Source organism: Moschus berezovskii, chromosome 12 (genome assembly GCF_049115385.1).
Source record: "Moschus berezovskii isolate FMDL1 chromosome 12, NW_MosBer_1.0, whole genome shotgun sequence".
Lineage (NCBI taxonomy): Eukaryota > Metazoa > Chordata > Mammalia > Artiodactyla > Moschidae > Moschus > Moschus berezovskii.
In genome coordinates, this window is record NC_142471.1 from 69499268 (window position 1) to 69526356 (window position 27089).

General features: G+C 37.7%; 1 protein-coding gene across 6 annotated transcripts in view; it reads right to left on the minus strand.

The window, feature by feature from the left end:
- Positions 1–27089, minus strand: part of NT5C2 (5'-nucleotidase, cytosolic II) — a 103736-nt gene that overhangs the window by 14555 nt on the left and 62092 nt on the right. For 4 of the 6 annotated variants that reach the window (XM_055424744.2, XM_088842292.1, XM_088842294.1 and 1 more), the window contains 3 exons: positions 2760–2877; positions 1392–1487; positions 1037–1060 (listed from right to left, as the gene is read on the minus strand). In XM_055424744.2, the coding sequence (XP_055280719.1) occupies positions 1037–1060; positions 1392–1487; positions 2760–2877 (238 nt within the window). Of the gene's footprint in view, positions 1–1036; positions 1061–1391; positions 1488–2759; positions 2878–6706; positions 6763–27089 lie in introns of those variants that run through there. The other 2 variants (XM_088842295.1, XM_088842291.1) reach the window with 2 other exon arrangements.

A 27089-nucleotide genomic window follows, 5' to 3' on the forward strand; every position in this document is an offset into this window, starting at 1 on the left:
AGATCTTGAGTTAGTAAATCTAATTGTAATTCTAACATATGGAACTGCTTCTCTTTCTTTCCTTCTCTGTCTTCCACCCAATAACACAAAAATCCCTCTTTAGGAATTCATAAATAGAACCCTGGTTCATCATCATTGGGATTCTGAATTATAGTGACAATATCCATACATAAAAGAGTCTGGGTTTCTAGTACTATCTGCAGTCACTTCACCTTCTAAATCCTGCCTTTTGATATTCATGAACTTGAACAAATCCCTCAGAGAGAAATGATGAAAGAAAGGTAGATATAACTACTGGTCTAATCAGATGTGTCAAAATAGGGTGTTTATTTCATAGTGTTCTCACAGTGTATACCTGGAAATCACTGAGCCTGTGTAGTGCCAGCTGAAGACTTAATGGATGATTCAATTTCAAATACGGCATGACGGTTACCTCAGATTTAAAGGAAACTCTGGTACAGTTTCAGTTAGTGTCTCTTATCACAAAAAAGTATTTACCAAAAAGACACTGTTTATTTAACAAATTTCAATGTAGACCATGTGGTTTTTACTACTTTGATATTGAAAATAAATAACAGACTGATACTTAACCCATATTGGTTTTAAGAGTTGTTCTGACCCTAATAGTGTCAGTGGTAAATTAAGTGGTATAATAGTAGAGAAAAAAGAATAATTAATAAAGCCACAATTACAGAAATTGTCAAACTGGGGTATTGTGATTTTTAAAGAAAAAATTTGAGATGTTTCACAAAAGACACCGGACACTAAATTTTATCTGTTGTTTATTACTAGGGTGGAGAGTTCAAATTAGTAAGAAGAGTAGAAATATGCTAATTATGAAAATAAAACTTATCCTTATTTGTTTCAAATAGTATCACTCTGTATTAATTTTAACCCCATGTTTAAAAAATTTAACCACATGATCAAATACCTGAAGGTATACATTAGAATATAAAAATAATGTATTAGCTGTTAAAAATCTTAGTCATTTACATTGCTGTAGTTTTAAATTTTCCAAAGCACTTTATGTACATACCTCTTCTGAGCAGCTACCTGAGAACTGTATTAAAAAGGAGAAAATAAAAATCTTAGAATTTCAAATAAGTCAAAGCCACTACAGTTTTTTGGGCAAGTTTCAAGATTAGCTTTGTTGGATGCTATATAATTTTAGAAGGCACTTAATTTAAGCAAAATGTAACTGCTAACTATATTTATACATCAGTTTGGGTCCTAGCTGTCTAAAAAACAATTGTTAAGTATTCTTATGTAAAGGAATTGCTCTTGAATAATGAGGAAATAAGAAAGTATATTATACTGGGGAAGATAATGTCATCTTCATATTGTTTGATGATAAAAACACTAGGAAGAGGTTAAAGGTTCTTTGTACTCACCCCCTTATGAAGTTAAATCCATGTGCACAGACCAAGAGGTTTCCATAGGCATCAACTTTCAAAAGATTTCCATACAGTGTATCAAATACTAGTCCCCTATGTGAAAACAAAGATATCACCAATCATACAAAGTAATAAAGGCAATGATCTAATGTAGTACTCACTCAATCACCACAAACCAACCTTCACCTTATTCAAGTTTTATGGTGGCTCAAGTGATGTACCCAAAAATACAACCCTAGAGGGTAAAGTGAGGGAATAAAACCTTAAAAACGAATCCCAGATTAACTAACAAATACTTAACTCTGTCCAGATGAATAATCACAACTGTTTTGTGTGAGAGCTTAATCAAACAAGGTGTAAACAGTAATTTCTCTGAATACAGCTGGTTCTGTTCTAAAACAGAGCTTCTTTTTATTCCCTTGGACAACTGAGCTGGCTTCTATTTCCCTCTACTAGACATTTCTCACGCCGCCTGAGGTGGCCTGTGGTTCCCCTCGGATGGAAGTGCGTTCCGCTGCCCGGTGAGAAGTGAAGAATCCTTCCCAAGCCCACCTGTCCAGTCCGTCGTATCTCGCCCCAGGACTTTGTGAGAAATGTTGTGAGCCTGGCGGGCTACAGTCCATGGGGTTACAAAGAGTCAGACACAACTGAGCAACTAAGCACACATGGGACATATATGATGGCATCTCAAAATAAGCCTCATCTTAACCTCAAATCTTTCTTATCAAAATCAGAAATGGAAACTGCCAAAAAGGCTCCTGATTACCAAGTTAAATATATTAGCAAAACACGCTATTAGCAAAACAAAATATATTAGCAAAACTCCCAACAGCGTAAGGGAGGAGCATCTGCAACTACCGACCATCAGTTTTAATAATCCCTCTTCTCATAAATGTGTTGTTGTTGTTTAGTTACTAAGTTGAGTCCAACTCTTTTGCAACCCCATGGACTGCAGCCCACCAGGCTCCTCTGCTCATGAGATTTTCCAGGCAAGAATACTTGAGTGGGTTGCCATTTCCTTCTACAGGGGATCTTCCCAACCCAGGGATGGAACCAGAGTCTCCTGCACTGGCGGGAGGATTCTTTACCACTGAGCCACCAGGGAGATACCTTCTTATAAATGGACCTTCTTTAATAGCAATGAACTAAGTTCAAAGTTCAAATCAGGAACATAAAAGATATGGTATACATGAAAGGTTCACGGTAATTTCAGAAAACCAACCAAAACGCCCCAAAGACCTTTTGATGTTTCATTGCATCTTTTTGTTTGTCTGGGGGATGGCACTGGTTAGGGACACATTTGGAATTATTAATTTGGGGGACAAAATTATGGGTTTTAATCCAAAAATAATCTTGAAAAATTACCTGGTAGGGAATGTAGAGTCATATGCAAAGCTGAGAAGTTCCTGAGGATAGCCAATAGAAACTAATCTCTCCACGGTAAGCTCAAAGCCAAGGGACTCATACTCCGGGGACTTGTACACTGCACAAAGAGGAGGCTCTCATTAAAACACAGCCAGTTAAAATGGAAGGCAAACGAGCGAATGTCTACTTTCCCAATTCCTCTCTCCTACTAGATTTGCCATTTTTCTTCTGTTCCTTCAAACTCCATGTTTTGTACTGCCCCAAGTAATTGCAGAACTCAACTGTTAGTCCGTGGAAACAGGTCATGTTATGACAGGAGTAGCAGCAACAAGATGAATTATCAGGCATTCCAGGTTTCTTCATTCTTAGGAAACCTAATCCAATCATTTTTTTCCTTTTTATTCTCTTCTGCCCACAATCTAAAGGTGGGGGGCGGGGAATGTAATATGCACAGCTGTGGTATTAACCATGGGAATATAATTAATATAAAACTAGACCGAGAGGTCTATATAAGTTGAAGTCCTCACTGATATGCATGACTGGTATAGGAATCCTTCAAAACTATTTTTTTTTAAAAAAAGACTAGTCTATTTTTAGAATTACTATCTGGCTTAGGTGTTGCCTTAAACTCCAACCTGCATAATTCTATTTGCTAGGATTTACGTGTTTTCTTTATCAGTCCTAACAATGTCATAGCCATTGAAATTGCATTTTACAAATTATTAGTGCTAAAACAACCATAAAAAGACACGTCTAAGACAGGGAAGTCTGGATATGTATTGGGAATCAGACATTGAAGAATTATAACTCATTTTATTAGACCTGATTATGGAAGAATGAATATGTGCACATATATATATTAATGTTATATATATATATATACATATATATATACACACACCTCCTAATCTGCCAGAGAAAAATGAATTTTTTACAGGTGAAGTAAAACAGATTTTGGAATATGGGGGTTTCTCTCAAATAATGTATGTCTGAAGTTTTCTATAATGAAAAACCTTTTTAGAATCATCACAGTTCAGTATAAAGAAAATGTTGCTCCTTTAAACAGCTTTCTTCCAAAATAAAAGATGTAGGTAGACATTCTTCCATCAGTTTTCTAGGAGCATGTAAGCCATATTAAAAACTTAAAAAAAAAAAAAAAAAAAACCTGCGATCTTGCTAACTGCCAAATGAGGCCAAAAAAGCTCCCCAAACATCCTATTTTTATGTTTCATAATAATGAAACTATTATTATAGTTCTTCTATCTACAATTAACATATAGCCTATGGCTCAAATGGACTCTTCATTGTAATTAGTCTGTCTATCCAAGTTAGAGCTAATACTTTAATGAGTATGATTCAACTTTCCCTTTCCAAAAACAAACCTTTAGAATATTTCTGGAAATACATAAAACGGTAGTACTGGTTGCCTTCAGAAGGGAGCTGAGTAGCTAAGAGATAGGAGAGGAAAGGAGAATTTCGTGTACCTGCTTCTGTACCTTTAAAACTCGTAATATGTTAATATATTTATCTATCCTTTTTAAATTGAAATTTTTAAAGACAAGGTGAGCTTTCAAAATCCTTCAATAAACATCTGTCATATTAAAAAGCCTACAAATTTTAAGGTCCTTTAGGAGAATGCTTAAGTCTCAGCTCACCAGAAAAATGCCAAAAGAAGCTGTCATTTTTTTCTGTGGAATGATGATTTCATGCTAATACTAACTCTGGATGACATTTTCAAAACTGGCTATATTTTTCTCCTCCTCTCAATTCCAGCGCCATCCTCATCCATCCCTCCCCCTAAAACTTTTTAAATCCTCAGGCATGGAAGATGCACACTGTTGTAAAGGAAGTGCTATGTATATATACATGCAAACAGAACAAGAGCTGGTGTATTATCATAAAAACTAGGAAAGCATGGTATCCATTGATGTCAATTTGAATTATTTTGAGAATATAAAATAATATCTCAGCTCCCGTGCTTCCGCCTCAACTGAAAGTAAATTTCATTTTAACAAAATTTTCACAAAACAAAGATTACTTCTCAATCCTAACAAAGCCCCACTTACTTCAAACAACATTTTATTTAATGGAACAAAAATTCCTGTAGAGTAAAGTCATTTGGATAATCTACTGACACTTATTCTCATAGGATCTGGCCCATATAAAATGCTTTCAATTATTAAATTTTCATAAAGATAATTTGCTGGATATACCTTAAGAATGGGAGACAGAAACAAAAGTTAATCATCCCCACTGATTACCTCTAAATGAACAATTTCCCCTAATTAGAGAAGTGATGAAGTAAGTAATATTCATTAAAATCTATTTCTATGAGGCAATTTGGACTGAAGCCCAAATCAATTTATTGAGAATTTTAGTGAAAAAAAAATGTGGGAGGCTAGAGAACACAATTTCCCATTTTGCCACCATAATGAACAGAAGAGCAAAAATGAAACACTATACTCTTGTCACGTTTGCATTTATTCCAGGGCAGAACTTCCAAATGATTGTCTAGAAATTCCACCTACTGAAGTAAATACTTCAAATCTCCTTCTCTCAATGAGTTTAGGATGCTTCCAAAAAATATACCGTGTTTTCCCCAATTGCTTTTAAAGTTGCATGACAAGTACAAACATCAGCTGAAGTCAGAATTTAGGTTTTCCTGAGTCTCATCCAAAGCTTTCATGGCGGCATATAGTGCCACTATTAAAAATGAGTTTCTAGACTGCGCAGGCCATCGAAGTTTAGGCTTGGGTGTTGAAACACACTACTCTCCCTCCAGTTTCTTTCAACTAGTCCAAAATAAACTGTTCTATTCACAGATGGGAATGGATTTAGTAAAGAGAGTCCAAGTTCCACTCTGACAACACTGTCTATTTCACTAAGCTCTATGTTAATCAGTAAGACCTACAAGCTATTGACATTTTCTCATAAGCTTCCTGGATAATCATTTCAGTAACATGAACTCCCAGGTCATTAAATCATCTGCTAGAGAACTATACACTACAACCAGGGCTGGAGAAGCAGAACTGCAGCTGCACAGAGCATGCATGAATCTAGATGTTTGGTTCTAAGTGTCCCCTGAGGATAATTACAATCTGTTCTGACCTGGTGGCAAAAATGACTACTCTTGAAGCCTACATAGTACCATCATGCCTCAAATGAATAAATAAATAAAAAGGAAAATTCCTTTTTCAGTCAACCAGGCACTTCAAAGCCAGCCTTGACATCTGTGGGTAACCATATGTATCACCTCAGACTTAGAGCTCTATATGTGTCTCCACAGCTGCAAAGGCTCTAATTTCAATTCCTCTGGCAAAACTGGCAAGTAAACGATGCACAGCTTCAAACTCAGTTCTTATAACTAACTTTCCAAAACACAGCCAATAGCTTCAGGCGTAAACACAGCCTTACATATGCACTGCTTATTTCTTCTTCAATAAGGTCCTCAGGCCTATCCTAATTTACCCAATATCCAGAGACAAAGGAGGAGGTTATTTTAAGGGCCAGAGTCCAAAAAAGAGGCCTGCTTCAGGCACCAGGGCAGCACACAGTGTTCTCAGGTTACGTAACCAGACTATAAAGAGAACAACCAAAGCTTTGAGAACTGCAGCTACTGAGAGCATTTGAAGATATTCTTTACTCCATAATCTGCAAGAGAGAAAAACAGTTCTTCCAGAATTATCAACTGCCTGTTGTGGGGATGAAAGCTGTGGGCTCTGTTTTGAGTAGATTTTGTTCATACAAGATACAATCTATAGTAGAGGAGACAGTTCCTTTGGATGAGCCGAAAACTTTCTGCAGGGAAGTCTGGAACTCTCATGCACTTTTTACCTTTGCCACCAAGACACACTGTGTGATAGTTTAGAGATTTTATAAAAAAGGAAGGGCAAACCTCTACAGAGGTTCCAGCCTAGCAGAATGCTGCTGCCAAAATGAGAACTCACATGAGGCAGACGCAGACGCAGAGTGTGTCACTCCAGTCTTGAAGGAGTTACACTGGCTCTCCTGTTAAAAAACAAAACAAAGCAACAAAACAAAACAAAAACAAAAACTGGTTTTAAAACTGTTGTGATGGGCTGGAACAGAGATACCATTTGGAAATTGGTATTAATAGGAGTTACTGCCTCCTATTTAGAAGCCTCTGACCATCACTAAAATTCATCTAATTAGCCATAACAGGAGTATTGAAGATAAGCTTAAGTATTATACATTATTTAACTTTTCTTATACCCTAAGCCTAGAATACAAGCCTGATCCTGAAATGTTAAGTCAAAAGACAAATAGAAAAATAAATTTCTTTTGTCTTAGTTTATTTTTTCACATTTCAGGTTTATATGTCAAAACTGAATGCAACTCATAAACACAGTTTAAAATTGAACTACAGTAGGTGAAACAGACTAATAAAGAAAGCAAGAATAAACCAGAGCAGTCTTATCGCACTTTTAAGTGCTCATTTAAACAAAGTATACTTGTACCTAACAACCCACTTTTCTACCCTTCTAGCACCTAAATTTGTAATCTTGATACAGGTAAGAACCAACCTCCCCTATTAAAAATCTAACTTTTTAACTGTCCAAATATGGAACAGAAGGGAAATTTTTTTTGATTCTGTGAATGGATATTTGCCTTTGGTAAATGGAGTCACATTATTCTACTTTTTAAAAGTTAAAGAAACTACCTAGTCTAGTAAAATAACTGACTTAAAGATACATAAATCCTTTCAAGATATTGATAAACTTAGGATATGAATTATGTTTAAGTTATAGGGTGTCATTTTCCCTAGAGAGATTTAGATTTTTGAAAACATATGGTTAGATTCCTCCAACTTTTGTATTTTTTTGTGAAAGGGAGATGGTACTAATTGGAAGAGCAAAATGACCAAATACAATGTTGAAAATTTCTAAAACTGTTACAAGGAGGAGAAACAAACACTACCAATCATACTATGAAAAGCAAAAATCCAACACAACCACTCAAGAACAGTTATTTACTTTTATGCTATAAATGTGATCAACATCAACATTCTTTATTTAGGCTACATGATCTTGGTTCTCTGAGCTAACTCGGAAAGGTAATAATTCACATTTTCATTAAGGAAACTTTAAATCTATCCATTCTCATACAACCAAATACCAGAGAGCCTTTTCTGTTTTTCACAACTGTTTGAAAACCCCAACACGCTATCATAGACAGTCAAAAATTTTCTCTCTAACCTATGAGAAATGATACAAAAAAATCAAAAATTCTAAAAACTACCTCAATTTTAAAGTGCCTAAAATCAAAAAGCTAGGTACCATTCAACACTTTCAGTAATGCAAAATAAAACCAACTCCGACATGGCTAGATATGTAAGTAAGTGAACAAGTAGAGTCTGAAAGACTGTCAATCTCAATTCATTGCCAATGCAAAATTAAATGGTAATTAAAAGATTTGTTTAAAAAGTTATTAAGACATTAAAAGAATATTTATTTTAAAATAAAATGAAAAAAATTACCTAACTCAAATTCCCCCCTCTGAGAACCTATATGCTTAGTGGGAATGTGTATTTAGACTATATTTTTCATTTTAAAACAGGAAAACTGGCATTTTTTGAAATGATAACTTTAAACACCCTCTTTAACCAAAGAAGATGCATGTTAATTTTTTTAAAAAAGAGAGAAATAGCTAGTATATAATTTTTCCCTCAAGTAAGAATAGATCATCACACTCAAATGCCCTGTACTTGAAGTTAGAAGAATGTAACAGACATCTGTATGCTTACTGTATACAGGTACTGGATGCTGAGAACAGAAAACAAAATCACTCATAATCTTAGGCCCAAAGGAGATCACAGTGTACCACAATTAGATTTCTATAATAAATTTTAGAAGATCTACAACACAGTGTAACTAAGGAGGTACAGAAGGACAGAAACGGGGCCAATCAGCCCAGCCAGGAAGTCTTCTTTAAAAAAATATGTGTGATTTACTCAGGCTTATATGGATAATTCATTTTTATAACCATTATCTCAGGTACTACAAAATTTACCAAACTTTCTGAGACTCACATAACATGTTTCAAACACCTCTGTCAGAGTCAGGCAAGTCAATTAATGTGCAAAATGGTCTAAGTGCTGGTGTAGGTCTTGGCATAAAGGGTGAAGGAGCTGTCAGCTATAGCTGACTTCCCTGTGTGAATGAAAGTTAAATGCTTCCATTTATGTGATAACAACCAGCCTAGATTTTTACATGGAATCTGCCAATTTTTAGCTAGGGACTCAATTTAGAAAACCAACAAACTTTATTTGAGCCAAACCATAATCTGTGGTTTCAGTTGTCTCCATGGGCCACTAGTGTGCAACCTCCAGTATACACGTTAGATCAGATACTTTCACATAAGTTCTCTCATCTAATTGAAATGTTTCGACTGGCCTCTTCAAAGAGTCGTCTTCTTTTTTTTTTTGGCCGCACCACACAGCTTGTGGGATCTTACTTTCCTGATGAGGGACTGAACTTGTGAATCGGCCCTTGGCAGTGAAAGCTCAGAGTACTAACCACTGGACCACCAGAGAATTCCCCTCTTCAAAGAATCTTAAATAAATAGAACTTAGGTAACTTAATGAATTGGAAATCAGGTTGAAATAAATTCATTCTTCAACAACCACAGAATATCCTAGATAATGTTGTTCTATTCATCTCAAGAAAAACTGAGTGAAAGTTGCTCAACAGTGTCCGACTCTTTGCGATCCCATGGATTATACAGTCCATGGAATTCTCAAGGCCAGAATACTGGAGTGGGTAGCCATTCCCTTCTCCAGGGGATCTTCCCAACCCAGGGATCGAACCCAGGTCTCCTGCACTGCAGGTGGATTCTTTACTGTCTAAGCCACAGGAAAAATTTAGGGGTGGATTAAAAAAAACTTAGGAAATAAAGGAATCTTTACTGTAGTCACTTGATTTGGTCCACCACCACAATGTTGAACAATTATGTCATAACAACTGTAATTATCTTAATCTGATTCCTTCACATGACTGTGAAATGAAACAAATGTTCCCAGTGATTGAAACAGTCATCTCATGGTCTGCCTAGGTAACCAACTTTCAGAGTTCCCTGACCCAGCAGGTTTTATCTGTAAGGTTTAACCTAAATCTTTCCTACACAGCTTAACTGTTATCATTTGTCCTATTCTCAGTGGTCATTATCCCTATGATAAAGTAAACATTCAGACAATGTGTAAGCAGAAAAGAGATAATGAATCAAAGCGAGCTATTATGTTAGGAATACTTTAAAAACAAATTTCTCCATGTTGAAAATGGCATGTGATTTTTTTTTTTTAAATTCATTTTAGTAATTTAACTGATGCAGCATTACATGATGTTTATTCACACAGAAAAATATTACTTACATTTGAATGTCTTTATGCTTGGCAATGGAAAACAAAGACCATGAACACTGAAAATGAATTATTTCTATACTATGTAATATATAGATGAAATTGGGTTTTATTAAGCAATCTTTTCAATGCCCTAATGATCTAGGGAATTGGTCCATAGGGTCGCAAAGAGTTGGACACAACTGAGCAACTGAATTGAGCTGAACTGAATGATCTAGGAACAAACCACATATTACTGCAATTCAGAGATGAATCTAAAATTAGTGAAAACTCTACTGGGATACAGAAATGACAAAAAGGAAATCAATCAAAGCTTGAAAATGATGTGCAGTCACAGATATATATTTACTGAAGGGCTGCCTAAAAGTAATGTGGGCTTCCCTGGCGGCTCAGTGGTAAAGAATCCACCTCCCAATGCAGGAGACGCAGGTTTGATCCCTGGGTCAGGAAGAGAAGGAAATGGCAACCCACTCCAATATTCTTGCCTGGGAAATCCCATGGACAGAGGGGTCTGGTGGGTTACAGTCCACGGGGTCGAAAAAGAGTTTGACACAACTTTAAACAAGAACAGGAGTAATATATAAACTTAACACAGGTTAACATACATGTAATATAAATCTATATCTAAAAATCATAGTTTTCAGAGTATATATCTCAATTAATACAAAGAACTTTAATCCACAAGAAGAATATGCACTAGAGTATTAAATAGTATTTCTTTTTTAATTCTTTCCTAACATGCGAAGAGCTGACTCACTGGAAAAGACTCTGATGCTGGGAGGGATTGGCAGCGGGAGGAGAAGGGGACGACAGAGAATGAGATGGCTGGATGGCATCACCGACTCGATGGACATGAGTGTGAGTGAACTCCGGGAGTCGGTGATGGACAGGGAGGCCTGGCGTGCTGCGATTCATGGGGTCGCAAAGAGTCAGACACGACTGAGCAACTGAACTGAACTGAACATACAGAGACCACATGAAAAGTATGCTTGGCTGAAGAAGCAGTACTTCATTTCCTGAAGGAGGTAGTGTAAGAAATTCTTAAGTTTAAGAAAAAAGCAGTAAGAGGAGCTCAAATAAAGATTATATTCTCAAATAGAAATGAAAAGACTAAAAAAGACCTTTAAATTTAAAGGCTCTTTTAAATATAAAGTCACTTTGTTGGTATTTTGCCAGTTTCTTCCACTTGATTTTTAAATTTAACTTTACTAAGGATATTTTTTAATCATACATAAAAGTAGAAAGAAAATTAAATGAACTACTTTAACAATTATCACTATTTTGTATTCTTGTTTCATTTATCCTCCCTAATTTATTCTACCCCAATTGAGTTAACTTTTATTAGATGAAAAACTTTTTAAACTGATCTTTAACAGAGCATTTAAATAGCACAAATGTACACAAGTATCAAGGGCTTCCTGGGTAGCTCAAATGGTAAAGAATTTGCCCACAAGGAAGAAGACCAGGGTTTGATCCCTGGGTCAGGAAGATCCCCTGTAGAAGGGCATGGAAGCCCACTTCAGTATTTTTGCCTGGAGAATTCCATGGACAGAAGAGCCTGGCGGCCTACAGTCCATAAACTCACAAGGAGTCAGACACAACTGAGCGACCAACACACACCACACACACACACACACACAAGTATCATACATATGCAACTACAGAATTATTCCATTACCTAGGTCAGGTAATCCTTTATTACAGTTTAAATCTCCTTTCCATTTAGAGGCCAATGAACAGTCTTTTTATTAGCAGTAAGTTACAATAAAACCCTTCCAAATTAAGGATTGCTCAGAAATATTTTAACTATACTATGGTTATAAATTTTATAGTCTTGATAAGAAAATCATTCTACCAAAAGCACTAATCTTTTAGTATGATAGGACTGTCTTAGTATTACCATGCATTAATACTCTCAGGAAATCAGAGTTAGCATATAGGCTGATGTGTTGGGCGGAACAAAATAAAACAGTGTAAAGGTGAGAAAAGTTTTGAACTAGGGATGCCATCAACAAGAGCTCAGTTTAAAAGACAACTACCCCCGAAGAAAAGAAAAACCAAAAAATCTCCAAAACAAAACAATCCTGAAATGAAAACAATCAAACTGTATTATGCCTTTCCCCCCATTCTTTCCCCAAATAATGCCTTTTAAAAGCAAATGTAGTAAAACTTACTCATCAAAATGAGACTTTTCTCATTCAAAATAACCACTCCATAGCAATATATACTTACTCCAATAATGCATTACTCAAAACATATCTGAAATTGTTTCAAAATTACTTTCAGAGTCGACAGTACATTGTTCTAGATATATGTCTCCCTGGTGATATATTTTCATCAACAAATGATGAATTTAATTTAAGGTGGTGGAGAGGCAGTTACTGAAAGCAACCAGTGATTAAAAGGGAAATTCAAGCTGGGTTAAAAAAACAAGTGGGTGCGGAGAGCTGTTCTGGTGGTCTAGTGGTTAAGAATCCACCTTGCAATGCGGGGGACACCAGTTTGATCCCTGGTCTGGGCAGATCCCACAAGCCTCAGAGCAACTAACTTGAGTGGCACAACTACTGAGCCCATGCTCTACAACTACTGAAGCCTCCATGCCTAGAGCCCATGCTTTCCAACAAGAAAAGCCACTGCAATGGGAAGTCCACGGACCACAACGAGAGAACAGCTCCCACTCACAGCAACTAGAGAAAGCCCGTGCACAGCAATAAGACCCAGCCCAGCCAAAAATTAAAAAGCAAAGCAGGTGTGACTACTTGAAACAATGAAGTAGATTTTCTTGTGGGTTTATAAACTGGCTATGGAAACAATTCCAAAAGAATTCCTAAAATTCTATGAAATAGCCATATTACAGTAATTTTTCTCTAATCAGGTGACTTTATGGTCAGGAAGCAACAGTCAGAACTGTACATGGAACAACAGACTGGTTCCAAATAGGAAAAGGAGTGTGTCAAGGTTGTATATTGTCACCCTGCTTATTTAACTTATATGCAGGGTACATCATGAGGAACGCTGGGCTGGAAGAAGCACAAGATGGAATCAAGATTGCTGGGAGAAATATCAATAACCTCAGATATGCAGATGACACCACCCTTATGGCAGAAAGTGAAGAGGAACTCAAAAGCCTCTTGATGAAAGTGAGAGAGGAGAGTGAAAAGGTTGGCTTGAAGCTCAACATTCAGAAAACAAAGATCATGGCACCTGGTCCTATCACTTCATGGGAAATAGATGGAAAAACAGTGGAAACAGTGTCAGACTTTATTTTTTGGGGCTCCAAAATCACTGCAGATGCTGACTGCAGCCATGAAATTAAAAGACGCTTGCTCCTTGGAAGGAAAGTTATGACCAACCTTGATAGTATATTAAAAAGCAGAGACATTACTTTGCCAACCAAGGTCCGTCTAGTCAAGGCTATGGTTTTTCCCGTGGTCATGTATGGATGTGAGAGTTGGACTGTGAAGAAAGCTGATCGCCGAAGAATCGATGCTTTTGAACTGTGGTGTTGGAGAAGACTCTTGAGAGTCCCTTGGACTGCAAGGGGATCCAACCAGTCCATTCTAAAGGAGATCAATCCTGGGTGTTCATTGGAAGGGCTGATGCTAAAGCTGAAACTCCAATACTTTGGCCACCTCATGTGACGAGTTGACTCACTGGAAAAGACTCTGATGCTGGGAAAGGTTGGGGGCGGGAGGAGAAGGGGACGACAGAGAATGAGATAGCTGGATGGCATCACCGACTCTGTGGACATGAGTTTGAGTGAACTCCGGGAGTTGGTGATGGACAGGGAGGCCTGGCATGCTGTGATTCATGGGGTCGTGGAGAGTCAGACACGACTGAGCGAATGAACTGAACTGATGAAGGATAATATGTATTTGGAAGCATGTCTTCTTATGGACATTATTTTATAAAAATTAGTCTTTTGACCCATTTTATATGTGTTTAATTTTGCAAGTCACTTCAAATCTCTTCTAGGGGTTTACATAAAAGTAAATTTTACTGCTCTGTATGTAAGAAAACTTCCAGCTATGTAAACCGATTCAACCATAGGCCCTGTCAAGTACAGCTTATTCTAACTGGATCTTTGATACATATCACTGATTGTACTTGAGTACTAAATTATCACTTCTCATCTTCACAATTCTTTTTTTGGGTTGAGTCCTCATAATATATTCTAATTAGATTTTTATTTTTCTTCTTTTCATGAGGGTATTTTCCAGCTTATTTTTACTGATAAATTTATCAACTAGCATCCTTGTTTTTTTCTTTTACGGAAAGGGATCATCTCTTTTTGGAGAAAGGTTTCCCTCCCTCCTTTTACCTGTTACCCTAGTCTCTCTATTCACTCAGTTTATCCCCCTTTTCTAGTATTCAGAAGAAACAAGGAACAGAAAACCGCCTTCAAAAGTTCTTCTGAGAAAAAAAAAATTTCTCAGAGGAGAAATGAATGCTCTTGACTTATCAAACTACATCCCTGGTTTATAAAAACAAACTTTTTTTTTTTTTCAAGAAATACATTCCTTTAAGAGACCCTGTTGTCACACTAAGAACTTCAGATTCACCCAGTTTATACCTATCCACAATTAAGTTCAACTCAGCTAATGTTTCATATTAATTTCATTCAGTACTATTGCAAGGAACCTCATCCTTCTTTAAGGAGAGGTGCTGAAGCACAGACAAGTTTATATTGTCATATGTTTCACTTTTTTAAAAAGCGCTCTTCCTGCAAATATGGTCAAATGATTGACAAGAAGGTTAAGTCCATTTAGTGAGGAAATTGCAGTCTTTCACATGTTAAAGAATGAAGTTGGACCCTTAACTTATACCACACACAAAAAATTAACTCAAAATTGATCAGAGATCTAAATGTTACGAGCTAAAAATATAAAACATTTAGGACGTTTTCATTATATTGTATTTGGCAATGATTTTTGGATGTGAAAGCAGCAAAGTCACAGGCAACAGAAGAAAAAACAGGTAAGTTAGTCTTCACCAAAATTAAAAACTTTTCTGCTTCAAAAGACACTATCCAGAGATAGTGTCACAACACTGTGTGATAGAAAACAACACACAGAATGAGAGACAATATTTGCAAATCATGTATCTGAAAAGGGATTAACATCCAGAATATTTAAACAGCTCCTACAACTCAACAACAAAGCAAACAACCCATTTAAAAACTGGACAAAGAACTTTAGATATTTCTCCAAATAAGGTATACAAATGGCTAATAAGCACATGAAAGATGCTCAACATTACCAATCACTGCTGCTGGTGCTGCTGCTGCTAAGTCACTTCAGTCGTGTCCGACTCTGTGCGACCCCATAGACGGAAGCCCACCAGGCTCCCCCGTCCCTGGGATTCTCCAGGCAAGAACACTGGAGTGGGTTGCCATTTCCTTCTCCAATGTGTGAAAGTGAAAAGTGAAAGTGAAGTCGCTCAGTTGTGTCCGACCCTTAGCAACCCCATGGACTACAGCTAACCAGGCTCCTCCATCCATGGGATTTTCTAGGCAATAGTACTGGAGTGGCTTGCCATTGCCTTCTCCGTACCAATCACTGCTGCTGCTGCTGCTAAGTCACTTCAGTCGTGTCCGACTCTCTGTGACCCCATTGACGGCAGCCCACCAGGCTCCCCCGTCCCTGGGATTCTCCAGGCAAGAACACTGGAGTGGGTTGCCATTTCCTTCTCCAATGTGTGAAAGTGAAAAGGGAAAGTGAAGTCGCTCAGTCATGTCTGACTCGTAGCGACCCCACGGACTGCAGCCTACCAGGCTCCTCCGTCCATGGGATTTTCCAGGCAAGAGTACTGGAGTAGCTTGCCATTGCCTTCTCCGGTACCAATCACTAGGAAAATGCAAATTAAAACCACAATGAGATACCAACTCACACCCATTAAGAGAGCTATTATCAAAATAAAAACAACAGAAACTTGAAAATAACAGGCTTTGGTAAGGATGTAGAGAAACTGGAACCCTCTTGCATGGCTGATGGCAATGTAAAATGGTGCAATCACTGTGAAAAACAGTGTGGCAGTTTCCCCAAAAGTTATACACAGAATTACCATATGATTCAGCAATTGCATCCCAGGGTATAGACCGAGAATAACTGAAGGCAAGGACTTAAGCAGATACTTGTACACCACTGCTCATAGCAGCATTAGTCACAGATGCCAAAGGTGGAAGCAACTAAAGTATCCACTCACTGACAGATAGTGGATAACAAAATGTGGTATATAAAAATAAGGTTAACATTATTCAGCCTCAAAAAGGAAAGAAATTCTGAGATATGATAAAAGATGGATGAAATTTGAAAACACTATGCTAGGGGATATAAGCCAGACATAAAAAGACAAATATTCTAATGACTCTATTTATATTAAATATCTAGAATAAGTAAGTTCACTGATACAGAAAGTAAATTTGAGGTTATAGGGGTTGAAGGGAGGAGGGAATGAAAAATTATTGCTTAATGGGTACAAGGCTTCCCTGATAGCTCAGTTCATAAAGAATCCGTTTGCAATGCAGGAGACTCTGGTTCGATTCCTGGGTTGGAAGATGCACTGGAGAAGAGATAAGCTACCCACTCCAGTCTTCTTGGGCTTCCCTGGTGGCTCAGCTGGTAAAGAATCCACCTGCAACGCGGGAGACCTGGATTCGATCCCTGGGTTGGGAAGATCCCCTGGAGAAGGGAAAGGCTACCCACTCCAGTATTCTGGCTTGGAGAATTCCATGGACTGTATAGTCCATGGGGTTGCAAAGAGTTGGACACGACTGAGACACTTTCACAATGGGTACAGAATTTCTGTTTAGAATGATGAAAAAGTTCTGGAAATGGATAGTCATGAAGGTCACACAACACTGTGGATGTATTTAATGCCACTCAATTACACGATTAGAAATGAAAAAACAGCAGTTATGCTATGAATATTTTACCACAATTTAAACAAAGGGAGGGAAAATGTGCTTTACCTTGTTTGAGATGTCTTCAGGGACAGTCCACCAGTATTATATAACACTTCTTACTTTAGAATTCTTTTCCTCACCCCTTTAAATGCTTCTAATGCCAATTAGCTTGGTAAGAATACACAATTGCTGACAGAAACATGATCTGAGTGCCCTGAACTTTAGTCCAAGCAAATACACCATGCAAAAAATGTTCATTTAAATGTCAAGTGAGTTGAGTCAACTCCAGAACAATCAAACAAGATTAGAGAGCATCTACTATGCCTGAGAGGATAGGATAAGAAACCAAAAGTCCTGAGATGCTTCTCCAAGTAGCAGAATAATCTTCTGATTTACTGAGACCAAGAACTAGTTTCTCTTTATTTCTTCCCTGATGCTCCAAATAGCTTTTTATTCTATCTTTCTTCCCCACTTTAGGCTTGTTAATGCAAAGTGCTTAGGTATATGGAATTATTAAATTTCACCCCCAGCAGTTCATGATATGGTGTAGATAGGAGAGGAGGTCAGAAAAATTCAAAAGGAAAGAGTCTAAAACATATTTTCAATTTCTCCCAAGATTTTTTAATTGAAAAAAAAAAAGCACAATTTTAGAATTCTAACAATAGAATATTTATATAGTACTCTGAAGCTTCATTCCCTTAAGATTGCTTCTGTTAATAAAAATTAAAGAAAAACTGGATAAAACTATAGAACTCACACTTATCTTCGATGGATTCATTCCAAGACCCCAACTGGATGCCTGAAGCTGCAGACAGTATCAAAGCTTACATATACTACTTTTTCCCTATACATACAGGCCTCTGTTAAAGTTTATAAATTAGTCACAGTAAGAGATGAACAATTACCGCACAACTGCACTCATCTCACACACTAGTAAAGTCATGCTCAAAATTCTCCAAGCCAGGCTTCAGCAATATGTGAACCGTGAACTCCCAGATGTTCAAGCTGATTTTAGAAAAGGCAGAGGAACCAGAGGTCAAATTGCCAACATCGGCTGGATCATCAAAAAAGCAAGAGAGTTCCAGAAAAACATCTATTTCTGCTTTATTGACTATGCCACAGCCTCTGACTGTGTGGATCACAATAAACTGTGGAAAATTCTGAAAGAGATGGGACTACCAGACCACCTGACCTGCCTCTTGAGAAACCGGTATGCAGCTCAGGAAGCAACAACTGGACATGGAACAACAGACTGGTTCCAAATAGAAAAAGGAGTACGTCAAGGCTGTATATTGTCACCCTGCTTATTTAACTTATATGCACACTACATTATGAGAAACGCTGGGCTGGAAGAAGCACAAGCTGGAATCAAGATTGCCAGGAGAATTATCAATAACCTCAGATGTGCAGATGACACCACCCTTAGGGAAGAAAGTGAAGAAGAACTAAAGAGCCTCTTGATGAAAGTAAAAGAGGAGAGTGAAAAAGTTGGCTTAAAGCTCAACATTCAGAAAACAAAGATCATGGCATCCAGTCCCATCACTTCATGGCAAATAGATGGGGAAACAGTGGCTGACTTTATTTTTCTGGGCTCCAAAATCACTGCAGATGGTGACTGCAGCCATGAAATTAAAAGACGTTTACTCCTTGGAAGGAAAGTAATGACCAACCTAGACAGTATATTAAAAAGCAGAGACATTACTTTGTCAACAAAGGTCCATCTAGTCAAGGCTATGGTGTTTCCAGTAGTCATGTATGGACGTGAGAGTTGGACTATAAAAAAAGCTGAGCGCTGAAGAACTGATGCTTTTTTTTTTTTTTTGAATTGATGCTTTTGAACTGCTGTGTTGGAGAAGACTCTTCAGAGTCCCTTGGACTGCAAGGAGATTCAACAAGTCCATCCTAAAGGAGATCAGTCCTGGGGGTTCATTGGGAGGACTGATTTTGGAAGCTGAAACTCCAATTCTTTGGCCACCTGATGCGAAGGGCTGACTCATTTGAAAAGACCCTGATGCTGGGAAAGATTGAAGGCAGGAGGAGAAGGGGACAACAGAGGATGAGATGGTTGGATGGCATCATCAACTCAATGGACATGGGTTTGGGTGGACTCCAGGAGTTGGTGATAGACAGGGAGGCCTGGTGTGCTGCAGTTTATGGGGTTGCAAAGAGTCAGACACACTGAGCAACTGAACTGAAGAGATGAACAATGATAATGAAACAGAACAGTTATACCAATTTACTATAATAAAAGTTACATGGTCCTTTCTTCTCAAAATATGTACAAATTTAATGCCTTTTCCATCTTAACTAAGCACTCATCACACAAACAGTAGCCAAAGTTTTCATGATTTTCTAGTTCCTTTTACACAATTTCATGAACAGAATATTCATTCTTAGTATAGACCTTAGTAACCTTCAGTTCAGTTCAGTTCAGTCGCTCAGTCGTGTCCGACTCTCCGCGACCCCATGAATCACAGCACGCCAGGCCTCCCTGTCCATCACCAACTCCCGGAGTACACTCAAACTCATGTCCACAGAGTCGGTGATGCCATCCAGCCATCTCATTCTCCGTCGTCCCCTTCTCCTCCCGCCCCCAACCTTTCCCAGCATCAGAGTCTTTTCCAGTGAGTCAACTCGTCACATGAGGTGGCCAAAGTATTGCAGTTTCAGCTTTAGCATCAGTCCCTCCAATGAACATCCAGGATTGATCTCCTTTAGAATGGACTGGTTGGATCTCCTTGCAGTCCAAGGGACTCTCAAGAGTCTTCTCCAACACCACAGTTCAAAAGCATCGATTCTTCGGCGATCAGCTTTCTTCACAGTCCAACTCTCACATCCATACCTGATCCCGGGAAAAACGATTACCTTGACTAGACGGACCTTGGTTGGCAAAGTAATGTCTCTGCTTTTTAATATACTATCAAGGTTGGTCATAACTTTCCTTCCAAGGAGCAAGCGTCTTTTAATTTCATGGCTGCAATCAGCATCTGCAGTGATTTTGGAGCCCCAAAAAATAAAGTCTGACACTGTTTCCACTGTTTTTCCATCTATTTCCCATGAAGTGATGGGACCAGATGCCATGATCTTAGTAACCTTAGCATATGATTTTTTTTTTTCCTTATTGAGAATTTTTTCATTTAAAGGCTTCTCTTCAGCATATACACACTGCCAGCATCATTACTCGTGCTCTCTGGGGCCACTAATAAAAAATAAAGGTCATCTGAACACAAGCACTGTGATACCACGACAGCTGATCTAACAACTGAGCAGGCTACTAAGTGACTAACAGGGAGGACACCCTGGACAGAGGGATGATTCATATTCTGGGTGGGTGAAACAGGAAGGCACAAGATTCCATTAAGCTACTCAGAATAACGTGCAATTTAAAACTTATGAATTATTTCTGCAATTTTCCATTTAAATATTTTCAGACCACAGTTGACTGTGGGTAAATGAAACCATCAAAAGTGAAACTGTTGATAAAGGGGCAACTACTGTATCTGTAGTTTAAGGATGAGGACTACATTTAGACGCCAAAGCAAGATGAATTTTGCTTTAGGGAGAATTCCCATTTTGGGGAAAAAAAGAAGGGTTATATTTTATGTTTATGAACTTTTTTCTATTATTAAGTTCTTATCAAGAGGTGAGTAAATAATTTCTGTACCTCTGATAGCTGGGAGCAGCAAGAGAAATGGAAACTGACTTGGTTTTAAATTTTAGCTAGGAGGTGCAGTCAGTGGTAAAGAATCCACCTGCCAATTCAAGAGCCAAGGGTTCATTCCCTGGGTTGGAAAGACCCCTTGGAATAGAAAATGGCATCCTCCTCCAGTATTCTTGCCTGAAAATTCCATGGACAGAGAAGCTTAGTGGGCTACAGTCCATGGGGTCATAAAGAGTCAGACACAACTGATCAACTGAGTGTATAGACGTGTGAGCCTTAAGTCAACGTACAAGCTACATACAAGTCATTTCACCTGTTGACTCTGGGGCCTTATTTGTAAAATGGAGCTTTGTTATTGTTGTTTAGTCACTAAGTCAAGTCCAGCTCTTTAGCGACCCACTGGACTGTAGCCACCAGGCTCCTCTGTCCATGGAATTTTCCAGGCAAGAATACTAGAGTGGATTACCATTTCCTTCTCCAAGGGATCTTCCAGACTAAGGGACTGAACCCATAGCTCCTGCACTAGTAGGCAGATTCTTTACCTAGTGATTCCTATCTCAGAAGGTTGATGTGAGAATTAAAAGGTACACTGTACGTAAAGTACATTTCATAGCTCCTAATAAAAGTGAAAGTGAAAATATTAGTGGCTGAGTCATGTTCAACTCTTTGCGACCCTATGGACTGTAGCCCACCAGGCTCCTCTGTCCATGGGATTCTCCAGGCAAAGATATTATAGTTGGTTGCCATGCCCTTCTGCAGGGGATCTTCCTGACCGAGGGATCAAACCTGGGTCTCCTGCATTGCAGACAGATTCTTTACCATCTAAGACACCAGGGAAGTCCAAGCATGACTTTATATTTTTGAAGGGCATTAAGTAAATATTAGTGAACCTTCCCCCCACACCTCACTCCTACCCAAAAATGTTGTGCTACTCTCCCTTGGGATAAATTTCTGAAAACAATTCTACATATATAATTTTGACGTTAATTCCATGGAACTTACTGTATGTTTAAGTTTTACATGTAACCCAAAAGTCAACTAGTTCTTTCCACTTAAAAGAGTCTTACTGTTTCAAAAAAGCAAATAACTCCCCTTATACTTATTAGAAGCATATCAGTGATACCTCTGTCCTAAAGTAAAAATTTTAAATTTAAGTAAGAACCTTTTCACAGAAATCTATTTCTTCAGCATGATCCTGCTAAAAAATAACCCTTCACTGAAAACACTGCTTAATTTCTATGGAAACATAATCTGATGCCAAATACTTTGTCATTAAGAATCTACTCAGAAAAGAACTTTAACTTTCTATTTTTTGTGATCATTGGCAATACTTAAGAAGAAAATTCAAAAGAGTGATTAAATATTCCACTGTCAACTGTTTAGCACTCCAGATTTCCCCACAATTTAGAGGAATACAAATGAGTTTAATTAATATTGATACTGTTCTCCTTAGAGTTTCCCTTATGCTCAAATTCAGTATATTAACATTTTGGTATCACCAGTCAGAGCAAGAAAACTACTTTCCCTGCATTTATCATTTTACATATATTCATCATTCCACTCAAACCTTATACCAATAGTTCATCCCTATAACCCTGCCCTGTTTTTGGATTAAATGAAGAGGTTAAGTAACATGCTAGTAGCCAAGAGCTAGTACAAAGCAGAGCTGGGATCCAGATCCAGGTCTATCACACTCTTCTTTCTCTCCAACCATAGAGCCTCTAAGGTAAAGATGAAAAATGAGACTGGGTCTGAACTCAAGTATATGGAACTTACCTTTCAAAACAGAAAAAGAGCTATCCTGGCTTGTTGTTGTTGTTGTTTTTCGATCACTTTTTTATACCAAGATTACACTCACTTAACAGCTAGTGACTAGGATTTTGCTTGTTAAAGAAACCACGTTTTGGAGATTAGCAGGCTGTCAGAAAGTGATGATATATTACCATGAGGAGGTGACCTTAAGTACATTATGTGACTCAGTTAATCATAAAAGATTTTCTTGTTTGAAACCTCAGCAATTAATTTCTAGGCATAATATTATACAACTAAGTAACAAAATACTAACAGTAATGGAAACCCCAGGTCTGTTTATGCCTATAAGCCACTTGAAAAATGAACAAGAACTAAACCTTAAAAACTCAAATCCTCCTTTTGTTTCCTATTTTCATTCTTCTGTCCACTGTTAGTAACAACAAATTCCGCAACATAACATTTTTAGGAGTTCTGTATGCAAACAAAATCAAAGAAACAAAATTAACAAATAGTACAGATTGGCCCCTTCATTCTATGGAGAGGGAGTAATGTGGTTAAAAACAACTTATTTGCTCTCTCACAACTTCAAAAACCTAATCTTAGGTCAACTATCAAGATCTTTTGGGGCTTGGTTTGTTCTGGAGAATGTACTTACAAGTCTGATCCATCTGTCTGTCTCACTGAAGCACAAAAAGGCTAAACATTACTCTCAGATAAAGACCACAAACACAAATTCCGAGGTCTAGAAAGGACCTACGCTAGACAACTTAATAGGAAACTAGAACATAGTCCACCACTCGTTGAAACGAAGCTAATATACAAAACTAAGTATAACGCTTGCTCCTTGGAAGAAAAGCTATGACCAACCTAGATGGCATATTAAAAAGCAGAGAGACATTATTTTGCCAACAAAGGTCCGTCTAGTCAAGGCTATGGTTTTTCCAGTAGTCGTGTATGGATGTGACAGTTGGACCGTAAAGAAAGCTGAGCACTGAAGAATTGATACTTTTGAACTGTGGTGTGTAGAAGACTCTTGAGAGTCCCTTGGACTGCAAGGAGATCCAACCAGTCCATCCTAAAGGAAATCAGTAGCAAATATTCACTGGAAGGACTGATGCTGAAGCTGAAGCTCCAATGTTTTGGTCACCTGATGAGAAAAACTGACTCACTGGAAAAGACCCTGATGTTAGGAAAGATTGAAGGTAGCAGGAGAAGGGGACAAGAGAGGATGAGCTGGTTAGATGGCATCACCAAATCAATGGACCTGAGTTTGAACAAGCTCCGGAAGTTGGTGATGGAAAGGGAAGCCCAACATGCAGCAGTCCATGGGGTGGCAAAGAGTCAGACATGACTAAGCAACTGAACTGAAGTATGACCTAGATTCTAAACACTGACTTTTGTATACATTAGGGAGGCCTGGCGTGCTGTGATTCATGGGGTCGCAGAGTCGGCCACGACTGAGCAACTGAACTGAACTGAATCTGTATTTAGTTGACAAACTGGTTATACTATAATTAATGTACATAATTCCATTAGAGAAATAAAGTGTTAACCTAGAGCACTGCAGAGATGAATTTAAATAAATACCAATACTGGCATTAATTCTATAGGCAGGTTTCAGGGTTAAAACTGATTCAGGTCCAAAAGTTCTCTGTTTGCAAGTTTTCATTTTTATTTATCCAAAAATGTCAATCTTACACAGAAATCCTGCAAATAAACTAATAAAAACAAAAAAATATGTACAGCTTGCTTTAATTACAAGGATAGCTGATGATAAAGGGATCTTTTCGTAAAAAAAAAATAACTATGTGAGGTATGAGGCTGACATCGAGATGAGATGAAGACAGTGAAGCTCCCATCAGAATGGATTGTTACTGAACACTGTGATTCACTTCACTCAATGAATAAATGTACCAAACTCTAAGCAAAATCATGAAATTTTTGAAAATTAATATAAGGCCTTTTGGCCACCTGATGTGAAGAGCCAACTCATTGGAAAAGATCCTGATGCTGGGAAAGATGGAAGGCAAAAGGAGAAGGGGGCAGAAGAGGAGGAGATGGTTAGATAGTATCACTAACTCAAGGGACATGAATTTGAGCAAACTCTGGGAGGTAGGGGAGGAGAGAGAAAGCCTAGTGTGCTGCAGTCCACAGGGTCACAGAGAGTTGGACACAATTTACCAATACAACAAAATCAATTTCCCTTTTAATAAACCAAAAGAATAAAAATGCCACAACTTACTTTCATTCTACCAAAGGTTCGTATAATTCACTTATGGAAAACTGCAAGTTTGGAATAATTACATACACAGCTTAACATGCTTAGAGTACATGTATGTACTCCCTCAGTTATCCTCTTTCTTATTTATTAGTGATAAATCAAAGTTTTAAGTGATTATTTACCACTAATTCTATCAACTCTGACATCTGACATGAAGATGAGGATTATCAAAGCCAATCTTACTGATCAATATGGACTAAAGGTGACCCAAAGTTAACCCAATCCATGACACCTCTCCTCTCAAAGAAGGTCTCCTATGGTCATTTTCTAGACCCAAACAGAACTGTTTTCTTATGAAAATAGTTTAACTCCCCAAAATTAGATTCCATCCCAAACTCTTTCCATGAAAAGGTCATATATATTTCAAACATGTGTAAACACGGGAAGAGAAACTTTGAAAACCAGTAATCCATCTATGCTGTAAATGATAACCCTGTATCACTCAAAATATTACTTGCCAGAATAGCTAATTGATAGGTTATGTTAGATAGCAATTTTATAGCATATCTAATCATTTCATTCCAGATAAAATGAAGGTTTATCAGCTTGTTCCTTTTCCCAATTAAAAAAAAAAAACAAATGGTTATTGAATGTCTTCTCTTTAGGAATAGAGTTATACAAAGAAGGTAGCCATTTACTGTAACAGCTACTATTTATTAAGCACTTAATATATACTGAGCTATTGATAATACTGGCTTCCCTGATAGCTCAATTGGTAAAGAATCCGCCTGCAATGAAGGAGGCCCCGGTTCGATTATAGGGTCAAGAAGATGTCCTGGAGGAGGGATAGGGTACCCACTCCAGTACTCTGGCCTGGAGAATGCCATGGACTATATTAGTCCATGGGGTTGCAAAGAGTCGGACACAACTGAGCGACTTTCACTAGTTCTAGTTATTGATAATACTAAAAAAAAAAAAGCAGCTAAAACAACCAAGTCCTTAACCCCCAAACCCTAAGTCAATACCAGAGGAAAAATGAAACAGAGTGACTGTGCCACATGTCACTCTGCACAGAGAACTGGCCTATGTCATCAATGCCTGAGGCAAGAGAGTAGGTCAGCGACATCAAAGATACTGATAATGGTGCTAAGAAAATACAGAAGCAAAACAATCAAACTTAGAAACTATAATCAGAAATAGAAGTTATTATTGCCTAGGTCCTAATAAAAAATATAAACCGAATGAAGAAAATGCCTGGAATATTTCGATAGTACTTTAATAATTTTATAAGTACTGTTTTTATAGTTAACAATTATCACAAAAGCAGGCTGCAACCTCAAAGTCATAATTAATTTAAAATCATCACTAAATTTAATTCTTCCTCATTCTCAAGCACTCACTGAAACCAAAAGGTGGTTCTTTTTTCTTGGCAGAAGTTGAGGGGTAGGGGATTAATAACAGATAAACCCCTAGCGAGACTGATGAAGGAAAAAAAAAAGGTACAAATTACCAATATCAGGAATGAAAACAAGGACATTACCACAGATCCTGCAGACATCAAAAGAATAATTTTAAAACATTATGAATTACTTGATGTCAATAAATTTGAAACTTAGATGAAAAGGCACAAATTATCAAAATTGATACAGGAAGAAATAGAAACTGACTAGCCCCATATTTTTGTTTAAAAGTTGAATGTATAATTTGAAGTGAAAGTCGGTCAGTCATGTCCAACTCTCTGAGACCGCCATGGACTATACAATCCATGGAATTCTCTAGGCCAGAACACTGAAGTGGATAGCCTTTCCCTTCTCCAGGGTATCTTCCCAACCCAGGAATCAAACTCAGGTCTCTCACTGCAGGCAGATTCTTTACCAGCTAAGCCACAAGGGAAGCCCAAGAATACTGGAGTGGGTAGCCTATTCCTTCTCCAGCAGATCTTCCTGACCGAGGAATCGAACCGGGGTCTCCTGCATTGCAGGCGGATTCTTCACCAACTGAGTTATCAGGGAAGCCCAATAATGTGGAACCTTCTCACAAAAAGATAATTCCTGGCCTACATGGCTTCACTAGTTAATCCTATCAAATATTTAAGGAACATGTACATGACCAAGTACATGACCAAGCAGGATTTATTCCAGGAATGCAAAACTGGTTTAATATTCAGAAATCAGTCAGTGCTATTCACCCTTTTAATAGACTAAAAAAGAAAAAAAACATATAATCATCTCAACTGAGTCAGAAAAACATCTGATGAAATTTAGCACCCATTCATGTTAAAAAACAAAGCAAAACAGAACTCTCAGAAAATTAAGAATAAAAGGGAACTTCCTCAACCTGATAAAAATTATCTATATAAAACCAACACCTTATTCAATGTGAAAAACTGAACATTCTCTCCCTAAGATCAAGAACAC